The 27,939-nt window shown below is 37.8% G+C and overlaps 1 protein-coding gene across 1 annotated transcript; it reads left to right on the top strand.

The window, feature by feature from the left end:
• Nucleotides 1-26,247, top strand: trim37 (tripartite motif containing 37). The gene is made up of 25 exons (XM_059351548.1): nucleotides 1-229; nucleotides 1,254-1,333; nucleotides 2,964-3,065; nucleotides 3,765-3,805; nucleotides 4,028-4,144; nucleotides 5,267-5,354; nucleotides 5,561-5,683; nucleotides 6,909-7,032; nucleotides 8,139-8,206; nucleotides 9,145-9,269; nucleotides 9,992-10,042; nucleotides 11,029-11,110; nucleotides 11,894-11,970; nucleotides 13,446-13,625; nucleotides 13,822-13,936; nucleotides 14,058-14,249; nucleotides 15,185-15,318; nucleotides 15,524-15,606; nucleotides 16,884-17,111; nucleotides 17,712-18,020; nucleotides 19,837-19,986; nucleotides 20,201-20,408; nucleotides 20,500-20,591; nucleotides 21,168-21,278; nucleotides 23,572-26,247. The coding sequence occupies exons 2-25, from the start codon at nucleotides 1,313-1,315 to the stop codon at nucleotides 23,616-23,618; spliced, it is 2,868 nt and encodes a 955-aa protein (XP_059207531.1). The 5' UTR covers nucleotides 1-229; nucleotides 1,254-1,312; the 3' UTR covers nucleotides 23,619-26,247.
• The last annotated feature ends 1,692 nt before the right edge of the window (nucleotides 26,248-27,939 follow it).

Genomic DNA, 27,939 nt, shown 5'->3' with positions numbered 1-27,939 from the left:
TGGTTATTGCTAGGGGACAGACAGCCTCAGAGCAAGCGCGACCGCTACATCTTCAATTTAGGGCAAAAAACAAACCGTTTTTCGGCGTAAATTCTGCCTTTAACAAGCCGCAGCTGGACATATTTTGTGTTTTTATGGCAGCCGAACCAGCGGAGACGACGCCTGCTGTGTGCTAGCATAGATAATGTAGTTTTGTTTATCAGGTGTGACAGACGAAGTCTCTGTGAAGGTAACATTAACATATAATGAGCCACCCTGCTAATGCCAGCCAGCTAACTAGCATCACAATTAGATATTTTCTGTTTTCTGGTCATCCACGTTGAGCCCGCTAAGTTACGTTAACATGTATAAAGATGGTTATTTTCATGACTTTTCCCCCGGAGATGCTTTTAGCTGTCAGTGTGGCTGCTGATGCTGGGCCTTTCATGTTGGATGGCACTTTGGCACAAGCTAGCGGCGGTGGCACCCTTTGGCAAACCAAACTCTAATTTATAGCGTTCATACTGCATTATCTGTACTTAACATACACATGCCTTTAAGTACACTACCGTTCAAAAGCTGCTGTATGCATGGTTTTCTTTTTTTCTTCAATGTCTTTCAACATGGATAAAAATCGTATATTTCAATTTATATATACATTTGGAATAGTTTTAGTCCCTCAAAAAGATCAATTAAATTATTTAAACTAGTCGATGTTCGCACTAGGGCTGGGCAATATGGTTAAAATATTGTTTCTCGATATAGGTCATGTCAGATCTCAATAAGGATATATACCATGATATTGCATGTTTTCTGGAAGTCTTTATGAAGTAACCAAATATATATATATATATATATATATATACATATACATGCAGTACAGCCTTAGTCCCCACAATTTAAATCTAAATACTGAGTTAGTGCATTTTTCTTTGGTCTCTCTGTACCTTCTAGGCAACCTTTGGAGACTTGAAATTTGAGTGGTGTAGTTCATCTTCTTTTACTGTTTTTAACAAGTTGAAAGTCTCATGAAAGTAATGTGGAAACAAATGTGGCGTCCTAGAAGGTGCTAACAAAAACATACAAGAAATTAGAGCACTATGATTTTTCCTTTTAAAAAGGTCACCAGTGACATAAAACTTACAGTACCATATGTAGCAGTACATTGCTACATTTCTATTTCACTCTACTCCAGTGACTAAGACTGAAATATCAGTTATGTAAAAAAAAAAACCCTGAAAGCACAATCAAAAGCACTTTTTTTTTCTTTTCAGAGCCCCGGTTGCAACTTCTTTGATTCTTCCCTGAGATCAAGAACTTCAAACTGGCTGAAATGGATGAACAAAGTGTTGAGGTATGTGAAACACATCTATCAGGCCAAGCTAACAGCTGTAGGATGAAGCCAGCTATAGAGGGGTGGTTGATGTGAACTCAAATTCAAAGTGAAAAAAAAGAATAATTCAAAAATGTATGTCAAATGACATACAATTATATTCCCTTATATGTGAATAATTCAAAACTGAATGTGTCCATTTCTAATTCTTCATATATTTAGCATATTATTCACTTTTGGTGTGGTAGTCCTAAAATGTGTCCACCGGTGCAACAAAATAAAGTTATTTAATTCAGAGAATGTTGGACAGATAAGATGGATAAGCCCAAGGCATATTAGTTATGAATATTTTTTATCAATTTACATTATTTTCAATGATCAATCAATGTAAATTGATAAAAATATTCAGATCAATACTTAAACTGCGTTGTACCAAAGGACTACCTTTAGACGACCAGTTCCAACACTGCACGGAAATAGTAATATTATGAAAATATTTGAGACAGAACTGATCTTGTGTGCAGTCCACCTGCTCCAGAGATGTCTTCTGTCCTTCCTGATTCTGGAAGGACCCCTCTCAGTAATGGGGTGGTCACATTAATGCCTGTTTTATATCTACATAATGGCGTTGCTCCAGGAGGACACCAGTTTTGCGGACAAAATGTAATGTGTCATAATAACTCTACATAGGGACCTTAACACTTATATCCTCTAGATTCATTAAGTAAACACTCGTAAGACATGCATTCAAGTATTTTAATGTATTTAGATTAATTTTTCATTAAATTACAGTTGTTTTAAGATAAGTAATGCTACCTAGGACAGTTGCACCGGTGGACAAATGTCATGTTCAAAACAGAATATTTGCATAGTTGAAGAACGATACTCATTGTTTGCAGATGGATTAGTAGAAGAATGAACTGCATATTAAAACATTAATTTTAATGAAATATTATCAAATTTTAGTAATATTTGTCACTGGGAACACAAAAATTGAGCGTCACGTCAGCCACCCAGAGGCAGGGACAGAGAAGGTTGTTTTCGACAACAGGATTATAATACATTCAAATTTGATGATGTGGAGTCTTCTGACAGCAAATCTGCTGCTTGTACTGCCATTAGTGATTAAGGGCGACTTAACTATTTGTGTTTCTTAGGCTAGCTCTACAATAGAAAACATCATATTAAGTCCAAACTAAAAAGCAAGTTTTTGTGCCCCACTAGGTTTAAAAGAAAGACTGCTATTTACCCAAATTTCCCATGTGTTTATACAATTCAACAACTCCTGTTTCACTACCATTATTTGTATGGATGGCAGAAAGATGTAAGAAAGAATTACAGGTTCTTGAGAGTAAAGAAATAAAGAACAGAAAGGGAGGCTTTAATCTAGACATGGCTTGAGTTGCATACAAAACTGTATTATCTGCATAAGAATTCTCTAGTAAATCTGTTCTACTCTCCATTTATTAAGTAAAATTGACCAGTCCGACAAAATTCAGTAAAACAGCTTTGCAGTGAACCTGCTAACCTTTGTGAATTGTTTGATGTTCAGTTTTTGTTGATACTGTGACTAAGTGCTGTTGATTCAACCCTGTGGTGATTTCTGTGGTTAGTAACTGAGCTAAGTTGTCCCTCTCTTGTCCCCATGCAGAGCATCGCTGAGGTGTTTCGCTGCTTCATCTGCATGGAGAAACTGAGGGATGCTCGTCTCTGCCCACACTGCTCCAAACTCTGCTGCTTTAGCTGCATACGAGTAAGTCTGTTGCCCCCAGGCTCGGATAAAAAAATTGTTCTCCCTGACGATTTTTAGACAACAATAGAGTTCAACGGCATAGGTGAATAAGATATATCAGACTTCTGCTGCACATGTTCTAGGCCTCTATGATTTCTACAGAAAACACCAATGGAAATGCAGAAATTAATAATAAAATTAATGAATGTCGTGAAATTTGCCAAAATGTGCAGGTAATTTACAAAGATTAAGCCTTTCCCTCCTATTCCAGGCATTTTTTTCACAGTGCCTAAGTAAATTGAGCAAAACAAAACCTATGTTTTTACATTTTAGCGACATTTATGGGCATGCTGCCTCTGTCCTCTCTCTCAAAGAAGCGATGCTCGTGTCCTTCGTCACCCACCTGCAGCACGATGGATCTCTATGGCCTGCTTGCAATTTGCATTTTATTTAGTGATCGCTCAATGCACTATTTAATTTAGAATAAGCCTAGTATCACTATTATTTACAATTTTGTTCTTTAACTTACGTAATTTTTCCACATAAAGAGAATGCCCAACATAGAATTTAGGAAAGATAAAACTGAAGTTGGAAAAAATTAATGCAAAAAGGCAGCTGAGCACGAGTGGAATTATATATATATATATCACAATGGCAGCAGGTTTTAAATGTTTGTAATTAGACACAGTTATCAATAAACTGTAATCTTTTGTTTGACAGCGGTGGCTGACAGAGCAGAGAGCCCAGTGTCCACACTGCCGGTAAGAGCCTGTTAACACACATAGTCCTCCTGTCTGTCAATGTTTGAAGGGAAAATTCCACAAGTATAGTTGTTTTTTGAAAAGTAACCAGTGGACATCACATTTAGTTGTGTAGAATAATTTAACTTGCAGGAGTATATAGAAAACAACATAACAATTTTTGTTGTAAACTGTGTGGCATGTGGTTGGTATTAAGATGTGTGTGTGTACATCAACACACAGGGCTCCGCTCCAGCTGAGGGAGCTGGTTAACTGTCGCTGGGCAGAAGAGGTCACCCAGCAGCTGGACACCCTGCAGCTCTGCAGCCTCACCAAGCACGAGGACAATGACAAGGACAAGTGAGCACCTCCTGCTACTCCTCCACTCCTTGTCTCCTTTCCACCTGTGTTTTCATTATTGTTGCAGGATTTCCCATGATTTCAGAATGACTTACTTCCTGGTTATATTTCACACTACCCTGAATTTTCGCCATGAGTGAAATCTCAATTTTTAGTTCATTATTAGATATATGTTATCATATTAATGATATTTAATAGTAGAACAACAATTCCTTTAAAGTTCACCAGCATTGAGGTGAAAAAACACACTGGCCATCATCTGATCCTCTGAATAATTAATTTCACTGTATAAACATGGTATCTGTGTTTAGTGGCTTATCTTTGTGGCAAAAACACAGAACATTCAATAATGTTAATGTCAATTGTAATTGTTAAATCACATGCAAAGCGTAAAATGCACCCTTAACTGCACTGCCAAGCAAATAGCATTATGTTCCTTCTGTGCTATTTGCATGTTTTTAAATTAAATATTATATGCAGACATTTGGTCCAATTCGAAAAAAAAATCAGCACTTATCAGCACTTATCACCAATTAAATTACTTACTTTACATTACATTACATTACATGTCATTTAGCAGACGCTTTTGTCTTACTTACTTAAATTACTTAAGAGAGTGCTCTGCTTCTAATCATGATTCAACAGTCTGAATGTGTACATTTTGATTTCAGACTGCATTCAAGCTGAAATCTTCAGAGCAAAGTCCAAGAGACACAACTCAAGATTCTAGGATTCAAGATTCAAAAAATATAATTTTTGCTTTACAAATTGTTGTTTAACACAAATCCATGTATCATTTACAACACGGCCCAAGATGTGTATTTTCTGCATTGTTACCATGAATCATGAAAAACAACACAATGACTTTCAGAGTTATAATAAAAAAAACAATAGCTGATGGTGCAAAAACAAAAGATGTATCCATTTGTGCTACGTTTGGCAAAACTGAAAAATTCAGAACTTCGATGTGGTTGTGAAATTGTAATCTGTATAGTTATATATATGTAACCTATATATCTATATCTATCTATCTATCTATATATATATATATATATATATATATATATATGTTACTCTTCTTTGGCATTAGATTTAACCTGTGATTTAATTATTGCTCTGCAGATGTGAGAACCACCACGAGAAACTGAGTGTTTTCTGTTGGACCTGTAAGAAATGCATCTGTCACCAGTGTGCTCTGTGGGGAGGCATGGTAACTTTGAATATCTTTTTATTTTTAGATTAAGAGTTTGCAAATTTACAAACACCCTCAATAATCACAGACAATTAACAGTTTTCCAGGGAGTAACAGCTGGGCTGCCAACAGACCAACAGTCCAGAACCCTAAAATATTCAATTTACATTAGACCCAAGTGGGGAACTGAAATCAGAGACAAATTGGTGTTTTGTATTGTGCAGCACGGCGGACACACCTTTAAGCCTCTGGTGGAGATCTATGAGCAGCACGTGACCAAGGTGAAGGAGGAGGTCGCCAAGCTCCGCCGCCGCCTCATGGAGCTCATCAGTCTGGTGCAGGAAGTGGTGAGAACTGCTTATTGCTTTTTAAACAAGACAGACATTAAGAATAACTACAGAAATAGTCAGTTTTCTTGCTGATGGTCTTGTTTGCTTATGTATCAATATTACGTCGAGACTCTTTCAAAACAAGATAAAAACTCTTTGTAGTTGCTTTAAGATTAAGAAATCATAATTCTTAAGTGAGACAAGTTTTTTTTTGTAGTCTGGACCACTCATGAAATTAGTTTGTACCTGTGAGAAAATGTGTGAGAAAATTTGTGTGAAAATCTCTGAATGTGACAAGTTGTCTAAAATCACTCGTACTTGCAACTAAAAAACAAATCTGCTCATATGAGCTGTTCTTGCATGAGGCACAGTATCTCTTAAAATCTTGGGCTTATTTCAGTTTAATTTGCTCAGTGCAAGAAGGTACTGAAGAGGAACTGAAAGCAAGGAGGCATAAACAGCACAGGGTTAATATATATATATATAATTACTTTTTATTTGTTATTATTATTTTATTTTTTTACAAACATTGAAACAACTTTAATCTATACATACAACATTTGTCTAACAAGTGTACCAATGTTGGAAAAAAAATAGAGACTATTCACATTTACACTGCATTCCACTAGTTGCATACACAACAGCCTGTAGTTCAGTCAAAGTTTCACAGAATTTTTGTCACACAACTGTTTTCCTCAGCCGAGTCATTCATGACTTAGCAGTTGCGCTGAGGAGCGCAACTTAAAAAAATGTGTCACAAGATTTGGTGTTTTTTTTGTGAACGTTTATGTAGAATAATGTAGAATAAAGTGCATTTTTAAGAAATCTCACCATTTTAAGCTTAGATTTTATAATTTTTCAAGTATTTTTCATGCATGATTTGTTCAAGGATTATTGGAAATTTGAAAATTCATTAATAATTCCTGTTTTTATAGTTTCCAGCAAGAACACATTTTCTGAAACAGTAAATGCAGAAAAGGTCTCAATTGAAAGCAATGAGGCATAAACAGGACAGGGTTAAATGTTGAAGCTACAGCACAATTTAGACGTAGGACTTCTCATGCACTTGTTTTAAAAAGATCAAATTAGTTATATTAAAAACATTTTTCAAGTGAGATTTCTCAAAGTGCAGGTAGACCACTGCTGATGTCCACTAGATGGCACCAACATGTTGATGTTTCAGTTGATGTGTGTTTTGGCTGAATTGTTGAAATGTCTGTGTCTCTCTCTGTGATGGGGTCAGGAGAGGAATGTGGAGGCTGTCAGGGGAGCGAAGGATGAGAGGGTCAGAGAGATCCGAAACGCTGTGGAGATGATGATCGCTCGTCTGGACAACCAGCTCAAGAACAAACTCATAACCCTCATGGGTAAGACTGCTGGACAATGATCCCTGTCACAATGCAGCTGTGTGGGGTTTCTGGGTTTATAGGACACTTGTGCAGGCTGGTGCATCTTTAAATTGAATATTGTTTGAATCATGTTTAGGCTGCAGAAGGACATTGACAGGGAGATATTTTTAATGCGCATCTTGTTGGCGTGATGATGTCACTGTAATACATTTCTCATGTTCGGTACAATCTCCTCTCAACATAATAAATAAAATTGGTTTGAAAAACCAGGAAACTCTCCTAAAGACCTGTTTAAGGTTTTTAAAAAGGTTCCTTATATTATCAGGCTACATCAATGCCAACTGCATATCCAGCAGAATTTTTTTAACATAGAGTCCCAACTTAAAGGTCTAATATGTAACTTTTCCTGCCCCTTCCCAGATATGTGGAACAGCGTCCTTTGAAAACAAGCAGGATCTAAAAAGTATATCATAAAAATTTGGATAAAAACTTCATGTATGACAGCTTCTGGCAGGTAGCCACCACTCTGTGACAGTATCGACAGGTAACGAAAACAGAGTGTGTCCTTGATTCTAATTACAGCTTTCTCTAGTTTTAAAAAATTGTTGGAAGCATCTCAGATAATGTAAATAAAATATATAACATGGCTCTATTAGTTTCAATTCAGTTTAACGAAGAAATGTTACATATTTTACTTTTAAAAGATTTTTATATTTTTTTATTGTTTACCGATCCTGGCCCAAGTAAAAGCCACAAGGGACGTTAATGTAAAAGTCAGCTGTGTCTGAATGACGAAATCAATTACAGCAATTTTACATATTCTGTGTCTGAAAAGAGCTCTTGTTGATGCAAGACACCATAACTGGCACCAACTGGAACCTTGGTGCCTAAAGGTTGAGACCTCAACCTGACAAAATATGCAGACTCCCTGCTGAGAGCTGTGAGAGGCACCTTTTTATAGCTACAGGGCAATATACAGATGAAATATTTATCTGGACTGAGTGGCTGCATGCACTCAGCGCCCACAAGCCGCACAGCCGACCACTCACACACTCACCAGCCTCCATCAGGGCTGACATTCAGCGCAAGTGCACTGAAAATAGAAATGCTCTCCTCCCCACCAGGCCAGAAGACGTCCTTGACCCAGGAGACGGAGCTGCTGGAGTCTCTCCTGCAGGAGGTGGAGCATCAGGTTGGTAGTCTGCAGCAGCTCAAAGCCTCCATTGATACAGATGGACTGGTTTTGTCAGTGACGTGTGCTGTGTTTTATTAAACATTTTGGTAAATTTGTGAAGCTGTAGTGTGCTCCAATAAATAGTAATGGTGGCCATACCATCAAACCAAGATCAAATTCTATATTTTAATTATAAAAACCAATGTATTGTAACTATTTTTAATACAAAATTACTGTCATTTTGGCGAGCAGAGGAACTACAAGATGGCAGCTCATAGGATGACATATTAGCTAAGGTTTCACGTTGAAAAAATTATAACAGAGTTGTGTACGCCGCATAGTTGGTGAGAATTCTCCCCTTTCAGCACTTTATTTCCAGTATTTTGCAAATCTATATTAGTGGAGTTTAAATGGAGTTCTTTTCATGTCGTATTACAAATTGGACCAGCAGGCATGTCACATTTTCTGTTTCTTACACAATAGAGGTGGATTAATTAAGAAAGGATAAATTATATGTCTGGTGCTCAATTTATGAAAGATGTAAGCGGAAAAAAATAAATATTAGTAAATAATATAATTTTAAAAAATAAATCAATGTAGGGACTAATTAATTGATCAAATGTTATGATTTGTTTTAATTTACTTTTTTGTTTTATTACCTATTACTTATTCGCTTTCCCATTTTATTTTCCCTTATTTATTTTAATTATTTGGTATTATTTTAAAATTATTCATTTTTTCTTATTTAATGTATTGATTCATTTTTTAATTTATTTTAAATGTTGTCCCAAAACTTGTTTGCTAATTGAATTTACTTCAGTGGAAGAGGTCCACACAACTTCCCCTGACAAAAACTCATGTATTTATAAAACAATGCTTCCCTTATTCAGGCCAAAAACATCATTAATGTTTGATCATTAACATGCAGATTTTTGGTGTTTGTGTGTGTTGAACAGCTTCACTCCTGCAGTAAAAGTGAACTGATTTCCAAGAGTCCAGAGATCCTGCTGATGTTTCAGCAAGTCCATCGGAAACCCATGCAGTCCTTCGTCACCACGCCGGTCCCTCCGGACTTCACCAGGTAATCTGCTCACCTGCAGGAAAGCGAAATCTCGAAGATCTCCATTCTGTTCTTTTCACTCATATCTCTCGACCATTTAAGGATCTTATATATATAGATAAATGCTCTCCATCCATCCGTCCATTAATCCATCAATCCATCCTTTTTCAAACTGTTTTCAATGACAGCTTCTCAGATTGTTCTGTGTAACAAACTGCAGGTAATCACAGGTGTGTTGTGGATCTCACTTCAGAGATCCAAATAGCTTGTAATTATTCCCGGGAACGTCGCCCACAGACACCTTCGTAATACTGCAAATGCAAGGGTGTTTATAACCTGTTCTTTCAAATGTTTTTTATTGTGAAGCATCATTTTTAAATAATAACACAACATGGTTTTGGCATGTTTGCTTTTTATACAAACAAACAAAAATGTTAAAAAACATGGGAGAAACACATTTCAAAGAGGGAAAAAAACAAAGAATAAAGTAAAATAATGATTGTAATGGAACACTTAAAAATAACAACAATAATACTACTTGTATAACATCACTTGAGTAGTTTATAACCTTTCATCAAGTAGTTTAATTTTACATCCTGATTTACATTCATATATTTAGAATGATAAATTATCAGTTGTGATGAATGTAATATAAAAATGGTAGCAGCAGAGAGTAACCAGTCGGTTGGGTAAACTACTTCTTTATTTAGTGTATATAATCAAACTCCTCTGTGTGCTTTCAGTGAGCTGGTTCCTGCCTACGACTCCAGCACTTTTGTTCTGGTCAACTTCAGGTAAATCCTTTGGTTTTATTTTCCTCTTATTGCAAAAAAAATGCAGACGAAAAATAAAAAATATGGCCTGTGTGCTTTTAACAGTTTTGTCAGCTGTATGTGTCTTAGTAAAAAAACGGTTCCTGTTGCAGTCAAAGATACAGACCACTAAATCTCTACAACTGACTTTTTTGGGACAATATTTGTATGAACCAGCTGGTTTTGAGCATTTCCACACACACTTGTCTTCAGTGGCTCAGTTCTAATAAGTTATAATTAATGCTGCTGACACGTCATCCACACTATTGTTATTGTTATTCCTTATGTATTTTCCCCCTCTACTTCTACATCCTTTGGCCACAAATATCATTCACATGTCAAAATTAAAAACAATTACCTCTTAGTAGCATCTACTACTACTACCACTTCTAGTAATACAGCTTTTACTAATAATATAGCCTCTGCTACTACATCTGTTACTACTACTACCATATCTGTCCACACACCTTGTGAGACTGATGATCATCAGTGCAACTTCTGACTGTTCTGCAGTGTAAATGCATTTTTAAAAAATGGTTTCACCTGCCAGCATTCTCACTGCATTTTCTGCAGGAAATGCATTTTCTAATTAGTTAAGATCTATAGAAGAATCATTTTATTTATTTTAAGTAGTCTAAAGCTGATATTTGAAAAATAGTGAAACATTTCATTAGTATTACATAAGTATTTGATGCCTTTAGTTTACCATATTACAACACAAACTTTTGTAAGTTGTTTCTCTGTGTAACTGAAAGAGGAGAAGGTTGTGTGGTGGTTGACACAGGATGAGGAGAAGCAGTTCCACCTGCCACTGAATGAATTTCAAGAGCTTTGTCCGCTTCAAAATTGAGTCCTAAACCTCGAGGGCACCCAGCTGTGCCCCAAAGATAATGCATCAAAGGAGTTTGTAGTATATACACTTTGTTGTCCACAAGACTTGATGTGTTTGTGTTTTTGTTTGTTTGTAGCACCCTGAGGCAGCGGGCTGACCCGGTCTACAGCCCTCCTCTGCAGATATCTGGGCTCTGCTGGAGACTCAAAGTCTACCCAGTGAGTTTACTTTCTACTGATGTTTTCCATTGAAGCCCATCTATACTGTTCAGAAAGAGCTTTATCATCGACATTATTCTCTTTCTTCCTTTTGTGCCAATTATTTTTTTCTGTCCAGCTTTGATAATCTCATTTTTAACAGTTTTTACCATGTGTCAGTTAAAAAGGTTCAGGCAACAAAACAATTTGTCAGGCACCAGGGTTGTGATCAAGCAATGAAAACGACTTTTCTGATAAAAGACTTGTTAACCCTAAAACAGTATAAATGGTATGTAATACTCACCTTTCTAGCCTCCTTTGGTCCCCGAAAAGGTATTTTTATGACATGACTTTAAGGAGTGTAGAGTGCCTGAAAATGAAAGCATATCAGTCGAGACAGACTTCAGTGTCCTTTCAAAAGACAGCCGAAAAGGTTATAAAACATTCCAAAAACTTTCAGAAAAATTATTTGCAGTATTATCAGAGTGTCTTGATCCATTTGGGTGCTTATGGAAATCTAAACACAACTAATTTTGCTCAACATTTTGCAAATTGTCATCTTATCCTCCCTTAAGGAATTCTTTCTGCGTATTTCTTCGCTGTTTCTCGCTTGTTTAGTTTAGTGAAGTGGTGAGCGTAACAAGCAGCAGCAGTTATTAGACTATCGGATTTTAGTGTTTTTCTTTGTTTGTTCTTCACATGAGGATCAGTTACAGATTGTTGTTCTGGAAAACAGGATCTTAAAAGCTTTCCAAACCCTGCATGTGTCTTTGTGTTAGTAACTTGTGTGATGTGTTTCTTCAGGACGGTAACGGTGTGGTCCGTGGAAACTACCTCTCTGTGTTCTTGGAACTGTCTGCTGGACTCCCTGAAACATCAAAGTATGAATCATTTCTTAATAAATCTCCTTTCAATCCTTTTGAAGCATCTTTATAGGTGACCTTTAATTGTCTTATATAAGATGCCTTAACTGCATTTAGATTTTGTTCCATTTTTCAACAAAAAGACGAATTAGAGCTACACCCTCTAGCTGCTGGCAATTCTCCCTAGAGCATCAAATTATTTTTTTTAAAGTATAGAAGTCAACGTTTTGATAGAGAGGATAGCACATTGTTTTTTGGTCTTTTTAAAAAAATTTGATTTGTTGACAATAATAAACACATAGGATATTGCCATCCTTATCAGCATCTCTGTATGAGTCTAAAATGACATTCAGTAGGGAAGTTTAGTGGCATTTATGGACAGGAATTAAAAGATTAGGAAAAAGTGAGAGAGTTTCACAATGTCATGCAAGTTGTCGTCCCTTTTATGGGCTTACTTTTGTGTCTTTATTATGAACTCAAAAAGAACACGTTTGAGTGCAAAAGTTTCCACATTGCAATCAACAAAATGTTTATTTTCTGGAAGTAAAATCAATTTGATTATTATTACTATTATTGCATATCACAAACTCGGGTTGAGATGTGTTTCACTCCTTTCAGCATAGGTCCCACCCACAAGATTTAACTCAACAGAAAGAAAAACCTTTGGATTCAAAAGCAAGTTTTTGATTTGCAAAAAAAGTTTCCCAAACCTTTTTTCTTTGATTGCATAATAAAAACACTAAAATAACTACATATACCCTATACCCTTTATGCTACACAAGAAAAGAAACAACAAAAAAATAAAGAAAACCATTTTTTCATGTACAAGTTGAGGAGTCTTACAGCCTGAGGAGAAAAAGCTGTTCTGTAGTCTGCCAGATGGCAGCAGGGAGAACAGGCTGTGGCTGGGGTGGATGTTGTTTTTTAATATCCTTTGGGCTCTGCGCAGGCACATCGTCTCACTGTTATCACTCATGCTTGGTAGATGGGGTACCAGTGATGTTCTAAGGGCTTTAATCACCTGCTTCAGAGTCATCCTGTTCTGAGCCGTGCACAAACCATGCCAGATTTTAATGTTTCCAGTCAGGATGCTTTCCATTTCTCCAATGATGAAGTTAACAAGAACTTGACACAGAAATTTTTTGCCTTCTTAGTTTCCTTTAGAAATATGATGGAGATGTAAGATGACAATGTCAGGTTCTCTGTGTTGATTCCGGGCAACCTAAAACTGTTCACCTGCTCCTCAGCTTTACTGATGTAGACAGGGCTGTTTGTCTTGTGTCATTTTTTTTCTAAAATCAACAACCAGATCCTTGATTTTGCTGACATGTAAGTTCACCACTCTGCATGATTTCCCATCGACGTGACCTCTCATTATTGTTTGTAATCCGGCCAGTTCACAGTTTGTTGTTTACAAAAGGTGGCCTGGATCCCCACTTCTTTTCACTCTCCTTGTGTATTTCCCTGTATAGTAATGTAATGTCTTGGTGTAGGTATGAGTACCGTGTGGAGATGGTCCATCAAGCCTCCAGTGACCCAACTAAGAACATCATTCGGGAGTTTGCCTCTGACTTTGAGGTCGGTGAATGCTGGGGCTACAACCGCTTCTTCAGATTGGACCTCCTGGCCAGCGAGGGCTACCTGAACATGCAGACGGACACACTGGTCCTCCGGTGGGCTCATGCACACACACACACACACACACACACACACACACACACACACACACACACATACACACATACACACATGCATGCTCACCATTATTTGTAGACCTTGCTCACCTGCAGCACTCTATTATAGAAACAAGCAGCAAAGCAGTTCTCTTGTCTCAGGGTAACAGCAGGTTTTCCTGTATGTGCTCTTCAGCTACCAGGTTCGCTCACCCACCTTCTTTCAGAAGTGCAGAGATCAGTACTGGTACATCAGCCAGCTGGAGTCGGCTCAGAGCGGCTACATCCAGCAGATCAACAACCTCAAAGAGGTACTGTGTGCTTTTACATATTTTATAATATTCAAGTGAGAACAACAATCATTACAAATTAATGCTGTGCACCTAAACATTGTCTGTGTATTGATATTATTATTATTATTTCTGATTTCAGAGGTTGGCCATCGAGCTGTTTCGCCGTCAGACATCACGCAGTTCCTCCCCACCTGACCTGAGGCTCGCTGCTGGCACCACAGCCTCTGAGCGAGACCCCCGCTCGGTGAAGAGTGACGACGACATCCAGACCACTTTGTCCAATGCTAAAAAAGGAGAAGAAGAAGAGAGGACGCAGCACGATGACTCTAATGTAAGGATGGAATATACGGCCTATTGCTTCTGTCAGTTCAATCAGCTCAAACTATCAAAAGGTGGAAACATGCATTGTTGTCTTTGTTGCAGAGGCAGTAAAGTGGTTTCACCGAGTATATTGTTGATTTTTCAAAACGTAGGAATGTCACTGTCAAGTCCATTTGATACTGCAGATACAGTCTTATCCAATATTTATTGTTTTGCTCTAAGAATACAAAGACTTATTGTGACCAGAACTAAAGTGCAACAATATATCCTTTCCCCCTTTATTCGGTCAAAATGAAGCAAACTACAGGTGTGAAAGCAGGAATGGGTTTCCCCTCAGTATTTTGGAGAAAACCTGTAGGCGGAGATGTGTCAGTTTGGATGTGATTTGAAAGGTTGGAACATGATGTTTCCAACCTGTCTTTATCTTCAGCAAAATGCACCACAAAAAAATACTGAAAGTGCAGTTGTTATGCAAAAAAAAAATGTTCACAGTAGTCCTGTTGATGAAAATTCATTCTTTGTTTTGTTTGTTTACTGAAAGCGGTTCAATCCGCTCAGTGCAGAAGAGCATTGCAATTGTTTTCTTGTAATTTCCGAGAAGAATGTCTCATCTATTAATTATAAGGTATATAATTATGATGCAACATCTCCATTGTTTTTCTTCAATGCATGGTCTTCTGTAGCCCAGCAATGAAACTGCTGGCTTCTGTTTAGATTGAAATGATCCCAGTGATTTAATTTAGTGCAATTGGATGTTTGAATAGGTGCGAAACCAAAGTGCAACGCTTTCAAACAGCTGACACTTATAGGTTTTATTAAATGTCTTGATTGGACCTGTGACATCCTGTGGATTGGCTCAGGGCGTTTCTATGTGTCTGTTAAACGGTCCTCTTAAAGAAATTTGGATATCTACCGCCAAACCATGAACTTCAATGTGTTGTCCAGGAGCTGTCAGACGGTGACTTGGAGGTGGATTGTCTGACGGAGGAGGAGGTGAACCCACTTGATGGCAGCAGCACCTCCGGGAGCTCCACAGCCACCAGCAACACAGAGGAAAACGACATAGATGAGGAAACCATGTGAGTAAAATTCCTAGAAGCTCAAATCAATAATGATTTTTACAAGCAATGTACAGCAGTTATCAGAACTCATATGCCCGAGTTTCCTTGATGAGCTGTGGTAAGAGGGGTGGTAACACAGGGAGGGGAATTTCCTTCCTCTCTGTAATAAAAGTTATAAATATCCAGTGAATACATCACTGTTTGTTTGTGTATATCCGCGCAGGTCAGGAGAGAATGATGTCGACTTCATTGGAAACCTGGAAACAGAAGAAGGAGAACTTCCTGATGACTTGGCTGGAGCCACAGGTATAATTCATGTACCAATATATTTTCAAAATGTTTGAAAATACAATTTTTCAGGGAATTAATGGGATTATGCCCCTGAAATGCTGCAGGTATTTTAACAGTAGCTACAAGTAAAGATTATTTTCATCACTTATTAATGATCATTTGATCAGCTGGTTAAAATCAGAAGATGTGAAAAAGACAAAAATATCCATTACTTTTCCCGGAGCCCAAGGTGACTTTTTTTTCAGACATCCACACAAAATAAAAGCAACAAATCCTTTAAAGGTTGTGAAGCTGCACCCATCAAATATTTAATGTCCTGCCTGAAATAAAGGCCTTGCTCTGTCTTCAGTTGAGGCGAATAAAAAACCCCAGGAGCCACTATTTGAGAATTTACGGAATCAAATCTATTTGTGTTGTTTGGCAGCTGTACAAGCAGAACACAGTGATACGATAGTGGGCCTCAGAGCAGCTCCTTCAGTGTGTTTGACTGTGTTGGTGTTGAAAGCATGAAGAGGATGAGTCACTGTTTGTGCACTGTAGCCCCTTTGCAGTGTGCCGATATAGAAACACTTGGTGTCCTGTATGTGTACATGTGTGGGGGCTGCGTGTGTGTGTGTTCACTCCGTTTGATGTCAGAATCATTCTTTAGGCCCCACAGCGTCGTGATTTTTATCTACGCAAAGGAGGTCATGTTTTTTGGCTCCGACTGTTTGTCTGTTTGTCGGTAGGATTATGGAAAAACTACTGGCCTGATTTTCAAGAAACCTGGTTGAAGGATAAAGCACAAGCCGAGGAAGGACCCATTGCATTTTGGAGGGGCAGATACACACATTAGTTTTCACTGTCATTACTATTGCAAGATAGGGCATTTTGGTGCATTCATGTCAGAACTCAAACATTTGGGTACATATTCATAATAAACAGGCTATGTAGGTGCTAAATCAAACACTCATTTTTGAGTACCGGTACTGATAAAAGCATATCAAATCATTAATAAAAGCCATTAAAAAGCATCAGTGCTCAAATGTTGAGAAATCATAACAGAGGTTTTATTATGTTCATTATGTATTTATTTATTTATTGAGGTCATGACTACTGGATAGAAATAATAAAAAAATATATATATGCTGGACATTTTTATATCATTCTGACAATATATATTCCCAGCCTTTAATCAGCCACATCAGTTCTGTCTTTAGTAAGAAAGACAATATTTCTTTTGGATTATTACAAGCCATAATCCTGAAGAAAAGTACAACCAGATATGAACCATGTGAACTCTTCTTCTGCAGGAGGATCTAGCTCCAATCTGCGTTCCTTACATCGCAGTGCTGCTTCCGGTCGCAGCTCCAGCAGTAGCGGAGCTGCGACCGGCGGTGCAGTCGGTCCAGGCAGCAATAGCCTCCTGGAAATCGACCCTGTCATCCTGATCCAGCTGCTGGATCTGAAGGAGCGCAGCAGCGTGGAGTCTCTGTGGGGACTCCAGCCTCGGCCTCCGGTATCTCTGCTGCACAGCCAAGGTCTGTAAACACACTCGGCTCACAAATAACAACAAATCATTCTGGCTAAACTGAGAATCAATACTCAAACTCACACACAAGGTCCCTCCAAAATAAAATAATCCCTTTGGAGGATCGCAGTTCTACAGCAGCTATTGTTGACACCAGGTTTATCTCTTAAAGAGACAAATAAACATTGTTCCTTTCACGCTACCCCTCATTCTTGAAAGAAAACAAATAAATTTTTCTCCTGTGATCGAGGCCGTCTCTGACATTAGTGAAGTCTACTTTTTGCCATTTTATTTGTTTGTTTTTTATAAGGAAAACCGTACATGTAGCCAAGCAAGCAACATGAAGCAACAAAGCACAAAATAATCATAATGGAGATCTTGATATAAATAATAAACTTTTTTTTTAGATAAGGCACAACATAGAAATTAAATCACCATTCCCAAAACGAAAAAGCCACAGTACTGATGTTTATTAAGCTATTTAGTTTATTTTTATTTAAATATTCTTATTTTTAATTGCTAGAATTAGTCAAGTGTCAGGACTAAGACATTTTACAAACAGTTCTCTTCAGCTGTTCTCATTTCTTGTTCCTGTTTCTTCTTCTTCCAGCTCATCCTCACTCCAGAAAAGACAGAGACCGGCGGCCTCAAGTGGTGCGGCGGTCGGCTCCAGACTCGGGGGTTCTGATCCGCCTCAAGGCTCAGATGGCTGAGGTCCGTAGCAAGATGTCTGATGTCAAGAGTCAAGTACTGGAGGCTCGGGGGAATGGAGAGACCAGGCCTGGCCCATCGGGGGACTTCAATGTGGAGGAGGTATCCTCTCACCACGCTGATTCAGAGTTGTCAGCTTGTCGTCAACCCGGTGAGCTGGACCTGCTGGGGAGAGCAGCTGCAGCTCGGTCCAGGCCCAGCCGCCCTGGTGAGGACTGCTACACTGTTGATAAAGTTAAGGCGCTGTACAGCTACAGTGCTTCAGTCTTATTTCATACAAACACAAGCTGAAGATCTTCACATTATCTAGCCACCAAAACATCAGGTAGTCTCCACAGTTCTTTATAGTCTTTGTTTTTGAAGAAGTGAAGAAATAAATTATTGTTTCAAGTTTATTGTTTCAAGTCCCCCCCCCCCCCCCAAATAAATAAATAAATAAATAAATAACAAGCTACGCCAAAGCCAAGTGCAAGTTTCAAGAAGGTATGTGCTGATGTGCTGGTGGTAAAAATAGTGGTGGGTCTGAAAACATGCGTTTCAGCGGGTTGTGGGATTCATAGCTAACCAAATTGGAAAACATGCATCTCCAAAAATACTAGCAAACAATACTTATTTGCAGGTAACTTCAGTACTCAGAACAGTTACAGAAACAGTCATTTTGTGTTAGCAAATATTAAATGGGGGCAGTTGCTCAAGCTTTTGTATATGTTTAAATAATCAAATGTGTACTCTATGTTGTCTTAAGTATGCAAGTTCTTTAAGTGGAGTTTTAATAAAAATGAAAACGGTCTCAATCAAATCAGCAAAATAGAAATAACTTTTGCTTGTCTGCAGCACAATTGTGTGTGCCACTAAAATCAAGCTCCAACAAACCTTGCTTAGCTCAAAGCCTGAATATCATCATTATTATCGAAGCAATAAATAATTTTCTGCTGCAGATTCACTTCTCACTGTGAGAAAATTAGTCTAAGGGGGCTTTGGGGACAAGTTTTAAGCAATTCATCTCGTTATACTTTGATTTATGAACTTATCTCCCCTCTCTCTGGCATTCATATGAGCCTGAGTCATTGAGACAAGAACCCCAGTGACTGCATCTCAACTTCACTACAGATGATGACGCTCACAGGGCAGTCAATACCTAACATGGTAATCCACAGCTCTGAGATAATAACACATTTGACAAGTCATGTTGTTTTGGCTGATGGGACATTATTTGACACAAAAAAGTGTGGTCTCTTTACACTAATTTATAGTGGAAAAAAAGTCTTTGTGTAAAGGAAAACACTAAATTCAGCCAGGTGACAATTAAAAACGTAAAAATATAATGTAATTTAATGCAGTAAGGTTCCCATCATTCTGTGATGCTTTTAATATTCATTATTTTTTTCTTCTGAAACACATGTAGGCATTATATACACTTCTGTCCTCTTCTGTGTTTTTTTGGGGACCTCTCTAAATGTGCTCGTGGCTCCTATTCAAGTCAGTGTTGCATTACTCTTTATCTAAGGTGGAAACCAGAACTAACTGAAAACAGTTCTGATCAGCAATTGTGTGGCTTATTGTGCAAACAAAACTTCCCAGAAGGCAAAACACCTGCAACACGACAGCCTGCATTGTCTTGTTATTCTGACGAAGCGATCTGCACTGTTTCTGACTCATCTCAAATGCACTCTAGCGATCATTTCGCTGCATGTAAAAAAGGAGGCAGGAACAAAGTGAACAAACATCAATAGATACTTTCTCATCCAGTGGGAACATGAGGGAGTTAACCCTTTGTAGAGCAGATGGAAATTGTATTTAAAAACATGATTGCATGCAGCCACATTTTTAACCAGCTGAAGCCATAAGAGTTGTCTGACTGACTCTGAAATATAGTGCATTGAAATAACTGAGATGAGAAGACATAAAATCATGTATTATGGTCCTGAAATCTCTGACAGAAAACATGCCTGACCTTGCTTAAAGCTCTAAGATGATCGGAAGTTGACTTCACTAATATATCTCTGTCGTTGTTCTGCGTGCAGCCAGAAAGTCTCTGTCTCCTGTCCTGGACAGCAGCAGCTCCTTGTTGGTGAAGAGGAGGAGTCCAGAGGAGATGGAGAAGGAGCTGAGAGGAGCAGACGTGGCCACAGAGCTCAGCCTGCACCTTAAAGACGGGCTGGGATGTGCAGAGGGTCAGTAGTCTGCAGTATTATTCCAACTGGATTTAATGGTATTTTATCGTCTCACTGGCTCATGAGCCAACACGCCTCCACCCACACAGCCCGATGTTTTTAACAGGCATGTTTTCGGTCTCAACACCCACTTAGTTGTGTTTGCCTGGATCACACTGAAAAACAAAACAAGACTTTTTCCCGTCTTGTAACTCTGCTCCCGTCTCTCCTCCAGGAGTGCTGAAGGCTGACGGCACCCAGAGCCCCCTGGTGTCTCTCGGCAGCTCCTTGTCAGAGCAGCAGTCCTCCAGCTCCAAGCAGCAGCAGTACGCGGTGGAGCAGCAGCAGCTGTACGGGGCCTCCGGGTCCAGGGATGACATCTTCTCCTTTGGGGGACCAAGCTACATGACTGCCAGCAAGAACTGTGGCAGTAGGACCCTAGGGTGTGTCTCAGTGCCTCATTATACACAGAAAAGCTCTTCTTGTCCCTGTCTTTCCTCTCACAAAGACTCTTCCACGTCTCTCTACCTGCAGGGCGGCCATGTTGGAGTGTGAATCTGAAAGCTCAGGAAACTCCCATCATTCCCTGCTGGAAGGACTTTCTGCACAGCCACAGTCTAATGAAGGTCTGTTAGCCAACTTCATGAATTGAATGTATTTTTTTTACACTTTTAACTGTGTGTTATTACATAAAAGAGATGTTGACAAAACTTTTTTCATGGAGATAATAAGCAGTTAAAAAAAGCTAATAAATTGCATAATATTGCAATATATGCTATCGAAGTACTGTACATATCACAATAATCTTAATGTGACATAAGCATTGTAATGTATATAGTCATGCAACTCTATGCAAGGAAGCAAACATTTGTATTTCCCAAAATGTCAAATTTTTACTTTAAATTACTTGTTCTCTGTTCGGAAGTTAAAATTTTTGATCACGTCTCAACTTTACTTCTTTGTGTTTCAACAAGAAATGTTAATAACAGCCATCAAAAGATTCAAAGTAAATTGTTCTTTTGGGAAAGAGGGAATATTAAAACAACCAGACAAAATTCTGCGAGGAAGTTGGAGAACAATAACAGTGTGTCAAACTCTCATTTGTGAAAGAAATTTTGGTTCTAAATCTGTATTTTATTTCTATTATATCTTTAAATTATTTGCTAAATGTTCAATGTTTTCTGGTCTAATCCTGTCTGCAGATCAGTCGCCGTCTGTCCTGGTGGCAGCAACGAGCAGTGACAGCGACACTGAGGACGAAGCTCTACAGAGCAACAACTCCCGCTATGACAACCAGACTCCTCCCTGCACAGGTAACAAACACACACACACACACACACACACACACACACTCACACTCACACTCACACTCACACTCACAGAGGAGGTCAAAACATCAACGGTTAAATCTCCTTTACACTGTAAGTTTTGGGCTGCTCATAGACAAGAGATGACACTCGTCAGACAAATGTGGTGAAATCTTTGAGTGTGATGTGAGGCTGTGTCAAAATCAAAGACTAAAATCCCACGTTAAAGCTGTCTCCCAAAAATGAGAGCGGTGAGAGTGAAATGAAACGGTAAAGTTGCAGGCTGAAGAAAACAAGAACACAACACTGTCAGGTTTCCATCAAAATCTTTCAACCAAAAATTGGCAATATCTGCAAATATCAGGAGATGGTTTATCAGGGTTAACAGTACGAGTTGCTAATAATCCAGTTGGATACAAATAAAGAAAGAAAGGGTGCAAAGAGACGGCTTCATTAAAATAGCTCCAGTCAAACAACAAAAAGAACTGTGGAAAATGTGATAGAAATATTTAATTATGTTTGTTTCATGTAGTCATTTGACGTAAAGCAAAAGTAGACATTTAAGTCCCATGCTTCATGTACATCATGATTTGTTCACTCAAGTCTGTTTTTGTTGCATGTTAACGCACCAACTTTCCACCTCAGCCTTTTGCGATATTCCATCTTTTTATGCCTTTCTGCCAGCGGCAGACCTTGTCAGACACATAAGGATTTTACGCTGTCCATCCCTCCCTCCGTCCCGTTCTCATGAAGCCAATATGTCAGGAACACCTTGAAAGAATTTCTTCTAGTTTGACACAAACATTTATTGAAACTCGAGGATGAACTGATTAGATTTTGGAGGTCAAAGGTTTATGTCACTGTGACCTCATGAAACACATTTTTGGCCATAACTCAAAAATTTATACACTTATCATGACAATTTGAAACAAATGTCTGATAGGATAAAAAAAATAAAGAAGTGATGACATTTTATATCCAAAAAGGTCAAAGGTGAACTTCACTGTGACATCTTAATATTGCAAAAACACTTTTCTGGTCGTTATTCAGTGCCATAACTCTGGAACAGAAGGAGTCTGATACTGAACTGGTGACACTTCTCTTGAAACTGTGGTTATTTAAAAGATCTTCAGTGCTACCAGGTTAAAGATTTATGTGAAGCATCAACATTTTGCAAAAAAATATACTTTTACACATTAAATTAAATGTTTTCAAAGTCATCACTACATATGTTGTATGGTCTGCATAGACATAAGATACTTTATTTGTCCTGCAGTGGGGAAATTCAGTCTTTGCAGCAATTAAAGATTACAGGAATTACAAAGAATGTTTAGCAAATTTCCATGAAACAAACAACAAAAAACACAATCTACATAAAGTCATGGAAAAAAAATATTAGAACATTGTTTTCTTCAATTTCTTGTTCATTTGAATGCCTGGTACAACTTTGTTTGGACAAATATGATAACAACAAAAAAAGCTCATTAGAGTTTAATGTAAGAGCTGATATCTAGCCATTTCCCATGTTTTTCTTGAAAATGATTTTGGTTATTATCAAGAAAACCATGGAAAATTGCTAGATATCTGCTCTTAAATTAAACTCTAATGAGCTTTTTTTGTTCATTATATTTGTATCTTTAGTTGTATCAGACATTAAAATGAACAAGAAATTGAAGAAAAAGGGTGGTCTAATAATTTTTTCCATGACTCTTACATGGATATAAACTGCAACTTGGCTGGTTGGCAGAGGAATCCGTGTATCATTCGTTCTTTCCATTTTCAATTGGCAATCAATAATCAAATAATAATACAATTTTATAACACATTTATAACACAATATTATAACACAAAAAGTGAACAAAATGCTTGTTTTTTCATATCAAATTAATTCCTGGTGCCCGTTTATTGAAGCCTTTATTTACCGAGCCTAATATTGAAATATGAAAAAACAAGCATTTTGTTCACTTTTTGTGTTATAATAAAAAACAAATAACAAAATAAACAGTCAATTTTTCATTATTTGAATTTGATTGCCAATTGAAAATGGAAAGAACGAATGGTACACGGATTCAGAGGCGGTATTTCTACTTACTTATGAGCTAAATGAGCTGATGTGGCAAAAAAAACTAAAAAAGAAGAGCAGAGTTGGGTAATAAGGTGCTCTGTTATTATGAGCGCCTACTTTTTTCTGTCTTCAAACACTTTTATTGTGTCAACCAACTCACAATATATAGATTTAGATTCTCGCACACAGACACACACACTTGTGTTCATGAGTTATTCCTCTTCCTTCTTCCAGGAGAGCAGCTTCTGTCTGATGACATGAGTCTGCCTGCTGACAGGTGATTCCCTCTGAAACCCAGTACTTTTACTCTCAGCGGCCACACAAACAGCGATGCAATAACCGGCCCTGGAGACGACACACAACATGCTTTATGTTACACACATCTGTAGAGTAGAAACTGCTTGTTAAATGCATGAAGACGAAGCAACGACTCACCTGCTTTTCCAGAAACCGAAACTTTTCACTTGGTGTCCTGACTGTTTTCAGAATCGACAGAAATAATAATAACAATGGCCAGTAATTCAGGTGGTTATTGGTTCAGGCGGTCACATAACATCGAAGGCATTAAAGGGACGGTTCTGTTGTTTTGAAGTGTGGTTATATGAGGTACGTTTCCATGGCCAGTGTGTCATATACAGTAGATGACAATCAACACGTACAGAACCACTTTTTCAGTGCTTTTTTGATTTCAGAAAACTTGATTCAACAATCCAACAAGCCATTCATATTTGGCTTCTCTTGCTCTGTCACATTAGAATATACAGCCTCGGTATCTCCACCACCATTGGTGCGCCATATTTTCTGTCAAGCCAATTAGAGCAGACAGGTTTTTTTTTTTTGAAGGGAGTATACAGAGACAGGTGCTTAAACTGAGACAGAGGGTCAGTACAGGTATATTCAGGCAGAAGTTTATTTTTTTACATTAAAGCTTTAGTAGAACCACACTTCAAAATCCAAACTATCCCTTAACATCCTGGGTCTTTTCACTTCTTTTAAAATTGAACCTAAGCCTTATTTCTTCACCTTGCATAATATTTATAATTAGGGATGTACAACTGTCAGTTTCTTCATGGCCAGTTCAGTAAATCATCAGAGGAAAACATGCCGTTTGTGCAATAACTGACTCTCTGCTGGTTTACTTTTCTTCTACAAAACCATCTACGAACTAGTACATTTTACCTGAGCTACAGGGCCTTTAGTGACTTTAATTAAACAGCACAAATCTGCACACCTTCTCAGTGTATAAATGCTTTTGTGAATCAAGTCTACAACACATTTTTAAGAGTCCAAGGAGAGACTGTATAATCTGTAGCCTGTCAATAAGAGCTTAGTGTTTTATAATGGCTTGCTGTTGATGTTTAGTTCAGTCTGTCTGGGCTTTAGTCTCCACACCTACTTGACATCCTTCACCCATGTCCCTGCACCTTCCAGCGTCGGTGCCAAAAAGCCTTTTCAACATTCAGTTTTTGTGACACTGCTTCTTCTTTCCTGAGGTGAACCTCGTTAAGAGCTCCTTTCTGGTAATTTATGTAAATGTGTTCTTTCTTAATAGCAGCAGTGGCAGCAGCAAACCACCATGTCTGTCTCTGTGTGACATTTGAAAAGGTTAAATAATCACTGAATCACACGGATTATGAAACTGCTGCTGCTCTGATGTCTGTGGGCTGAAACTTTTAAAGCACGCCGAAGCAGATCTGACTCGGAACAACATCCAAGCAGATGTTTTAGCTCCAACATCTGCTCGGCCGTCACTGACCAGAATGCAACATGTTCAACAGTTTGTACACGGAAAAATGCAGCCATTATTATTCATTTAGATTTGACATTAATGAGAAATGTTTATTTTTTGTCAGAGTTAGATGAAAAGATCAATACCACCCATGTCAGCTTTGTGCAGAACGATGACTGCCACAAAAAAATCTTAAAACGCTTGTATGCACAATTTAACATCAAATAATGTGCATACAAACAATTCAGGCTCTGGAAAGAGATGACTCTGATTTATTATTATAATGCTCTCCTTTTTTTGAGCACCACAAATGAAACCCCTTTTTGTGTTGTTGTGTTTGTGAGGAGGCAGAAACTATAAAGACAGAAATCTCCAAACCTGGACAAATAAAACAAAAACTCTGCAGAGTTGCCGACTGCTAGAAATAAGAAAGGAAATGTTTTTCTGTAATTTTGGGTGAACAGACTTCAAGTTGAAACTGGTGTATTGAAGAACTTGACAGCAAAGATTTAACAATCTGTGTAATTATGTAACGTGTGCTTTGTGCTGCACTGATGGCTCACAGCTTCACTGGCTTTTCTTCACCGATTTATTGTTTTTCACCTCAGTACTTCCAACAAACAGTGTCAAAGGCTGCTGCAAAACGGTGCACAATACTGGGAGGAAAGTGTTTTGTTTTAGTGCAACATATTGGGAAGTTTATAAAACCACTGAAGTGGACCCTTCCCTCGTCATTGTTTTATTCTGAAGGTCACTTAATCTTAAAGAAGTTACATTATTGTCTGCAGTCATTAGTTTACGATGTAAATATGTTGCGGTGTATTCAGATGTGGAGCTTGCTGCACACGTGGCTGAAAGTGCATGGCTTTATCGGCAGGAATGAAGGAGGACGGACGTCTTTTTTTGCACCAAGACGTGTCGAGTCAAACTTGCAGTTAACATTTTCGCCTGTCCAGTCGTCTTAATCATGTGATTTTTTTTCCTCTGTTACTGTTACTTTACATGTCTGTGCACATGATGGAAGCTCTCACCGTTTATTAACCTTTTCTCTTATTTGTGCTTCTTGTGTCAAAAGTTGCTTTCTATCTTGAATGTTACCCAGAATGCACTGCGCATTATTTAATGTGTACATTTCCTTAATTGTGTAATAAATAAATAAAATGTTTTATGATCCTGGAAATAACCACATTGTCATGTTCTCTGTCCTCCTCGTAACACCTGAATTACAATGTAGATTTATTTTTTATTTTATTGTTTTGTACAATAAATACAGTTTGTTTGGGGTTTTTTTTTTTTTGGCTAAGTTTGCCTTTTAGAGTGAAGGATAATTCTTATTTTGGTTTTGGCCATTGTCACTATTGGTTACAAAAGCATCTGTAAGAAGATAAATGTATATGACAGTTTGGGTAATATGTCTGTTTACCTTTGTTTTCGTCTTCCAACCTGTCTGATCGTCTGTTTGCTTGTGTTTCCTTCCTCACAGTGGTGGAAGGTAACTAAGTATATTAACTCAAGTATTGTATATAAATACAATTTCGAAGTACTTGTACTTTACTTGAATATTTATATTTTATGCTACTTTATACTCCACTAAATTTTCCAGGCAAATATTGTTCTTTTTACTGAACGACATCTAACATCTTTAGTTTCTTTGCAGTTTTAGATAAATAATAACAAATATGATATATAATGTTCTTTGTTTGCTTGCATGTTTAAAAACTGTCAAGCAAATGAAGCGCTAATTTGCAAAAAAAAGAAAAAGTACATTATTTAGCAAAGTTTTAGATGTCTAGCCGAAACAGCCCAACAGCAGTTTGACATTTCCTCGACTCCACCCGTAAAAAAAACATGATATATGAGGTGTTTTTTTCTATTTGTACCAATTCTCCTGTCGGGACAACTGTACTGGTGAAAAATAAATATAATTGTATTGAAATCTATGAGAAAATGATCTGACTTTTTACCTGATTTTTTTTTTTACCTCAGTAAACATTATCATAATGCATTTATGGTCTCATTTCTAAGTTACAAGTCTTTCAACATTATTTATGCTTTATGTATATCTTATGATTGAAAAGTCACTACTGTGAGTTGTCATCTTAGGACAATAGGATAATTCCACAAACTGATAAGCAACAACATGGCTTTGTTCATGACAACATGGTCTACATGCCTAGATGCATTGGCTAATTAGGTATATGTGAACAGGTGTAACCTTCAACCACGCCCTCCACAGTGAGACTGAGGCAGACCGTTCCTGCTTCCTGTCTCCACAGCAAGAACCATCACCTTGTTTCCTTCTCTCTGATGTTATCTCTGTGTGATCCCAAACTGCTGGAACGGAGAGAATAAAGCCAGATTATGAGAGGGGTGAAATGATGAGTCTTTTTATAGAAAGAATGTGGAGGACTGCTCACTTTTTTTTCCTTTTTTTGTGTGTAAAGCCGTTTATGTAACAGCAGACAGCCCTGTTACAGCATCACACTGTGTGGCTCCTGGCATTTCACTCATTTCATTGCTCCATAAAAACTATTTGTTCAGGTTTGACCCTCCTACTGTGTGATTTTCATAACCCAGGAGCCTGGAGCTGGATTAATGGGTTCAAATCAAATCAAATCAACTTTATTTATATAGCCCTTTAAGACAGCGTTAGCTGATACAAAGTGCTGTACATGGCAGGACAGACCAACAATAAAAACCAAGAACAAGCAAAAACAACTAAAACAAAGTGAGTCTCATGCTGGGTAAAACAAAAAAACAGTAAATAAAAGTGGGTTTTAAAATGAATCTCAATTTTAAAAATAATCTTAATATTAAAAAACCACAAAGAACAAATAAAAACAAAAAATAAAACAGAGCAAAGCCTCATGTTG

This window comes from Centropristis striata, chromosome 15, assembly GCF_030273125.1.
Source record: "Centropristis striata isolate RG_2023a ecotype Rhode Island chromosome 15, C.striata_1.0, whole genome shotgun sequence".
Lineage (NCBI taxonomy): Eukaryota > Metazoa > Chordata > Actinopteri > Perciformes > Serranidae > Centropristis > Centropristis striata.
The sequence above is the reverse complement of the archived record's forward strand: the minus strand, read 5'-3'. Positions and strand labels throughout refer to the sequence as shown.